This window comes from Ictalurus furcatus, chromosome 5, assembly GCF_023375685.1.
Source record: "Ictalurus furcatus strain D&B chromosome 5, Billie_1.0, whole genome shotgun sequence".
In the NCBI taxonomy this organism is placed as follows: domain Eukaryota; kingdom Metazoa; phylum Chordata; class Actinopteri; order Siluriformes; family Ictaluridae; genus Ictalurus; species Ictalurus furcatus.
The window spans coordinates 10,734,364-10,741,254 of record NC_071259.1 but is presented as its reverse complement, the minus strand read 5'-3'; the positions used below and the strand labels follow the sequence as shown (position 1 = coordinate 10,741,254).

Genomic DNA, 6,891 nt, shown 5'->3' with positions numbered 1-6,891 from the left:
AGTGATATTTAGATTCAACAGGGCTGGCAGTAATCATGCCAATGTATGTCTAGCCTAACTGAAGCCAAACATGTCATGTTTGACTTATTTCCTGTCTAACCATACCCTCCCTTATTTCCTGTCTAACCATACCAAGCTGTTTGTTATTTTCCCTGCTTGGTTAATGCTTTGTTTAAGTTCCCTGGTTTTTCTGCTCAGTTGCTGGAGTATTGTGTCAAGTCGGGTTGTTTTTTGTGGTTTTGCGTGCTCATATTTGTTAATGTTCCGTTTATGCACTGTTTGTTTATATTTAGTGTTTTCTTAGGGTTTCTTTCCTAGTTTGACTAAGTTCTGATAGCCCTGATACCTAGTGTGTTTATTCCTCATGTTTGTTTTCCTGAGCCTGTTCCCTGTATTTGTCTCCCAATAAAGAAGTTCTGCATTTTGTATCCGCCTCCATGGACTCACTTCATTACAAAACAAGCAAATTTGGTTAATATGTTAATTAACTAAGTGCAATTATTTTTCACACAGGGCCAGTTGGTTGATACTATCATAAGTTCCATAATCAGTAAAGTGAGGATTCAGGAACTCAGGATTAGTGAGCCCATTCCAGAAGCAGCCATGCAAGCCCAAACTATGACACTACATTGATCCTTTCTTTCTACACACTTTGGCCATTCCATCACTTTGGTAGTGGTTAATCTTGGTTCCAGAACTTCTGTGGCTCATCTCTGAATTTCTTTGTGAATTTCAATCTGGTTTTCTGATTTTTACTGCTGATGAGTAGTTTGCATCTTGTGGTATATCATCTATATTTCTGCTAAGTCTTCTTTGAAAGGTGGATTGTTAAACTTTCACTGCTGCCCTGTGGAGGTTGTTGGTGATGTCACTGATGTTTTTTTTGTTTTTGTTTTTTAGATGTTTCTTCACAGCTCTCGCAAGAAACACCTATCAGTCACATGTTCCAATATTTCTGATCAGTTGAAAAATGGGTGTGACCACACAAAGGTGCAACAAAAGTTATTTAACACATGTAAATATCAGGAAATAAAAGCTGAGATTCTGATCTATCATCTCATTCATCTTTTGATCTGAAACCCAAATGTCTTCAATGTACAGTATAACAAAAACCACAGAGCTGGCCTTGCCATGGGAAAAAAAAACTCTCTCTTTTCCAGTTTATTTTTTATTGCTACTTTGATTCATCATTTTGATGCCACTTTCATATGTTCAGAATGAACTGATGCCTACAGCGTGTCTGATTTGCTCAAAGGTTAGCCAAAATGTCATAGACCAGGGAGCCTACAAAGACAGAAATAAAGAATTCACATAAAAGTACTATTCCAAATAGGGTGAAATCTATGAAAGCAAATAATTAAAGTAATAAATAGAGTACCATTCTTAACCAGGTTGGTACGAAGCCTTTATAAAGTGTTCGTAATCCCTCCGCTCTAACAGACTGAACCAGACAGTCTATGGACGATTTGTACAGGAGACCCCTTTTAGAAAATCAGAAAACATGTTAATCTCCTTAACAGTAAACACAATTTTTATTGGCTTATACCTAGAAGATGATTGTGTGCTTTAACCCCATAATTAGTGCTCTGTTTTAAATCTAAGGTGTCATTGTCCAGTTACTTATGTACTGCACTGTGTATTTGCATAATTCATGAAGGATTACTATTACAATGTTGCTATGAATGAATGAAAGATAATAGAGGTCTGTTAGCATAATGTTAATTACTGTACTCATTAGTCCTAGTGATGTTAAAAGTACTATTTTATGCAGTCTGAATAGCAAACTGACCTTCCATTTGAGTCCAGAGGTTGGTTCATTATTCTCGTTTTAACTACATCAGCTGGTGTTCCCATCATAGCTGCTACTAGACCAGAACAAGTGCTGGGAAAATATTTGTCAGACATGACATTTGTAGTATTTCTTGTAGTATTTCTGCAAATGTAAAAGAAACAACATACCTTGCCAATCCATGACAAAGACAGTTGTCCTCTATAGAGGTATTCCTTAGAAGAATGTGCTTCACGCTGTCATATGTTGTAAGGTCTGAATGTTAAAAGTAAAGACCACAAGTAGACAAGATCTTTTATGATACTGGCAATTACTGTATGATATCAAATCACTTTGTTTTGGTTGCTGAAATAACATGAAATATTTGCATTGCACTACCTCCTAGATTGACCAAAGCAGCTCTTTGTACATTGGGCACCCAACCAGCCCAGAGGCCCCGGATCCCTCCTTCCTTTGCGATCTTCACAAAGCCATGAATAACCCCATGAACTCTGGTGAGCAAAAAGGATCTCATAATGCACATGGCCTAGAATGAATTTTGACCATAAGTACTACTAGTATTTCCTACCGTGGTGGTTTGCCTTCCAGCCTTCTTTTTCCTTCCATTTGCATCTGTACCTTAACTAGATCAGTGGGGCTGGCTAAGAACTGACCTAGAGCACCAGATACCATGCCACCAAATGCAGCCTTCCTGCACCCAATAACAGGGTAAAGTGTCACAAAGTAACATATTTGATCTGGTAATCAGTTATGACCATGGCCATGGCTAGCGATGCAGTAATAGAGACCTGACCTCAGTAGTTTTGGAAGGATTTGTGTTTTTTAACCTCCTGCATAGCATTAAATGTTTGATCCTGGTTACAGTCCTTGTTATGACTTTGTTATGACAGCAGACAAGGTTAATCAGTCTCTTCTTACCAAAGGGGAAAGCTGCCATCTTCAGATTTTCCCAATACAAAATCCCGGAGCTGTTCGTAGGCTAGCATCCTGCCCCCTGAATAAACTAATTTAAAAAAACAAAATGGGTTGATGACATATATTCACTTTTTCTTTATTTCTTTAGCTTTTAAATAATAATTAAAATAGCATTGGAGTTGAAATTAAATAATGAATGTGAGATCAATGTGCAGACCTTCAGCTTTAGTTTGAGTGTCCAAATTGGCTAAAATGGTTTAGGAATTACAGCACTTTTTATTTGTTTACATTTAAATATGGACCTAGAAATAATGCATGATATTAAACATTTACTTTCTTTGTTTTAAATGTTTCAAAATTCTAAAAAACCTTCTGTTTATTTCCAATTTTAAATTGAAAAAAAACAAAACAAAACAAAAAAAACAAGCAAACAGATTTTCAATGTGGTCTCAGACTTTTGGACCCCACTACACACATATACAGTCACCGTCCACTTTATTAGGAACACCTATCCCTTCATGCAATTATCTAATCAGCCAAACATGTGGCAGCAGTGCAAAAAAATAAAGATACACGTAAAGAGCTTCAGTGAATGTACACATCAAACAACAGAATGAAGAAAAAGTGTGATTTCTGTGACTTTAACCATGGCATGGATGCTGGTACCAGAAGAGCTGGTTTGAGTATTTCATAAACTGCTGAACTCCTGGGAATTTCACGCACAGCAGCCTCTAGAGTTCTGTGAGTGGAAATGCTTTGCTGATAAGAGAGGTCAGAGGAAAAATGGCTAGACTTGTTTGAGCTGCCAGGAAAGGAACTTTGTGGTGAATGGGCTAAAACGCAGGAAAGACCACATCAGGTTCTACTCCTGTCAGCCAAGAACAAGAATCTGAGATTATCATTGGCACAGGCTCACCCAAACTGAACAGTTGAAGATTAGGAGAAAATCACAGAGAAAAATAAAATATCATACTTTTTCTTCATTTTGATGTTTGATGTGAACATTAACTGAAGCTTTTGACCTTAATCTGCATGATCTTTTGCATTGCACTGATGCCACATGATTGGCGCACACACACACAGACACAGACACACACACACACATTTATTACCAAGAAGGAAAGTACAATTGTTCATTTGATCCAGTGGTTAACGCCAGTGGTCCAGTGCATATGTGCAACTGGTAAGCAGATTTTGCTGTCTACGTCCATATTTCATTCACAGATTTATATTATACTTATATGACAGCAGTAAACTTCTAGTGAACTTCTAATGTTCACTAGTCAACCAATTCCCAATTTTATATATATATATATATATATATATATATATATATATATATATATATATATATATATATACACACACACACACACACACACAAACACACACAGTATCTCACAAAAGTGAGTACACCCCTCACATTTTTGTAAATATTTGATTATATCTTTTCATGTGACAACACTGAAGAAATTACACTTTGCTACAATGTAAAGTAGTGAGTGTACAGCTTGTATAACAGTGAAAATTTGCTGTCCCCTCAAAATAACTCAACACACAGCCATTAATGTTTAAACCGCTGGCAACAAAAGTGAGTACACCCCTAAGTGAAAATGTCCAAATTGGGCCCAAAGTGTCAATATTTTATGTGGCCACCATTATTTTCTAGCACTGCCTTAACCCTCTTGGGCATGGAGTTCACCAGAGCTTCACAGGTTGCCACTGGAGTCCTCTTCCACTCCTCCATGATGACATCACAGAGCTGGTGGATGTTAGAGACCTTGTGCTCCTCCACCTTCTGTTTGAGGATGCCCCACAGATGCTCAATAGGGTTTAGGTCTGGAGACATGCTTGGCCAGTCCATCACCTTCACCCTCAGCTTCTTTAGCAAGGCAGTGGTCATCTTGGAGGTGTGTTTGGGGTCGTTATCATGCTAGAATACTGCCCTGCAGCCCAGTCTCCGAAGGCATTCCGAAGTACATGTTTACATTCATGGTTCCCTCAGTGAACTGTAGCTCCCCAGTGCCGGCAGCACTCATGCAGCCCCAGACCATGACACTCCCACCACCATGCTTGACTGTAGGCAAGACACACTTTTCTTTGTACTCCTCACCTGTTTGCTGCCACACGCTTGACACCATCTGAGCCAAATAAGTTTATCTTGGTCTCATCAGACCACAGGATATGGTTCCAGTAATACATGTCCTTAGTCTGCTCCTCTTCAGCAAACTGTTTGCGGGCTTTCTTGTGCATCATCTTTAGAAGAGGCTTCCTTCTGGGATGACAGCCATGTAGACCAATTTGATGCAGTGTGTGGCGTATGGTCTGAGCACTGACAGGCTGACCCCCACCCTTTCAACCTCTGCAGCTATGGTGGCAGCACTCATACGTCTATTTCCCAAACACAACCTCTGGAAATGACGCTGAGCACGTGCACTCAACTTCTTTGGTCGACCATGGCGAGGCCTGTTCTGAGTGGAACCTGTCCTGTTAAACCGCTGTATGGTTTGGCCACCGTGTTGAAGCTCAGTGTCAGGGTTTTGGCAATCTTCTTATTGCCTAGGCCATCTTTATTTAACAATTCTTTTTTTCAGATCCTCAGAGAGTTCTTTGCCATGAGGTGCCATGTTGAACTTCCAGTGACCAGTATGAGGGAGTGTGAGAGCGATGACATCAAATTTAACACACCTGCTCCCCATTCACAACTGAGACCTTGTAACATTAACAAGTCACATGACACCGGGGAGGGAAAATGGCAAATTGGGCCCAATTTGGACATTTTTACTTAGGGGTGTACTCACTTTTGTTGCCAGCGGTTTAGACATTAATGGCTGTGTGTTGAGTTATTTTGAGGGGACAACAAATTTACTCTGTTACACAATCTGTACACTCACTACTTTACATTGTAGCAAAGTGTCATTTCTTCAGTGCTGGCACATGCAAAGTTATACAAAAATGTGAGGGGTTTACTCACTTTTGTGAGATACTGTGTGTATAATATATATATATATATATATATATATATATATATATATATATATATATATATATATACACACACACATGCATGTATACAATGGGAATTTTCACCAGACATCAGTATTAACTCAAGAAATCTGTAAATATAAAGAATTTACAACATTAAAGTCCATAAATAAAGTTATGTGTAATAAAGAGGAATGACACAGGAAAAAAAGTATTGAACACACCAAGAAAAAGCAGTTCTCCAAGGCAAGGTAAAGCAAGGAACCAGCTGAAATCCGTAAGTAATTACCTCCTATCTGTGTAACTTCATATCAGCTGGGTTAGTAAATTGATGGTCTATAAAAGGCTTTTCGTTACCAAGGTGATCACAACTTAATTTGAGTTGTTTTCTTTTTATTCTGCTGCTTTCTTGTGATCTTGACTACAACCGTTGGGCACATCTGTATATTATTTACAGTCATGTCCATAAGTATTTGGACAGTGAAACAATTGACAATTTTTGTAATTTTGCCTCTGTACAACACCACAATGGATTTGAAATGAAGCAATCAAGATATGATTGAAGTGTAGACTTTCAGCTATAATTCAAGGGGTTTAACAAACATATTGCATTAACCATTTAGGAATTACAGAAGTTTTTTCAGAGACTCTCTAGTTTCACAAGCTGAAAAGTAACTGGACAAACTAACAGTCACAAATATTAGGATTATTGGATGCAATCCTTTGCACTCAATGACTTCCTGAAATCTGGAACCCATGAATATAACAAAATGCTGAGTTTCCTCCCTTGAGATGCTTTGCCAGGCCTTTACTGCAGCTGCCTTCAGTTGCTGCTTGTTTGTGGGTCTTTCTGCCTTTAGTTTTGACTTCAGTAAGTGAAAAGCATGCTCAATTGGGTTGAAGTCATCCGACATTTAAGAACATTCAAGTTCTTTACCCTAAGAGGCTCTTGAATTGCTTTTGCTGCATTTTTTGGTCATTATCCATCTGTACTGTGAAGCACCGTCATATCAGTTTTGTAGCATTTGACTGAATCTGAGCAGAAACTATAGCTCTATAGTCTTCAGAATTCAGCCTGCTACTTGTATCAGCAGTCACATAATCAATAAATAACAGTGACACAGTTCCATTGGCAACAAAAGTCGTTTTCTCGTGATCACTTTAATGTTGTGAATTCTTTATATGTCCGGATTTCTTGAGTT

General features: G+C 38.4%; 1 protein-coding gene across 3 annotated transcripts in view; it reads right to left on the bottom strand.

Annotated features, from left to right (window-relative positions):
- Nucleotides 1–1,155: 1,155 nt before the first annotated feature.
- The window catches only part of slc25a27 (solute carrier family 25 member 27), a 7,630-nt gene continuing 1,894 nt past the window's right edge, over nt 1,156–6,891 (bottom strand). For all 3 annotated transcript variants that reach the window (XM_053624739.1, XM_053624740.1, XM_053624738.1), the window contains 7 exons: nt 2,708–2,792; nt 2,358–2,480; nt 2,168–2,280; nt 1,960–2,044; nt 1,790–1,882; nt 1,379–1,481; nt 1,156–1,284 (listed from right to left, as the gene is read on the bottom strand). In XM_053624739.1, the coding sequence (XP_053480714.1) occupies nt 1,213–1,284; nt 1,379–1,481; nt 1,790–1,882; nt 1,960–2,044; nt 2,168–2,280; nt 2,358–2,480; nt 2,708–2,792 (674 nt within the window). In that variant the 3' untranslated portion in view covers nt 1,156–1,212. The remainder of the gene's footprint in view (nt 1,285–1,378; nt 1,482–1,789; nt 1,883–1,959; nt 2,045–2,167; nt 2,281–2,357; nt 2,481–2,707; nt 2,793–6,891) is intronic.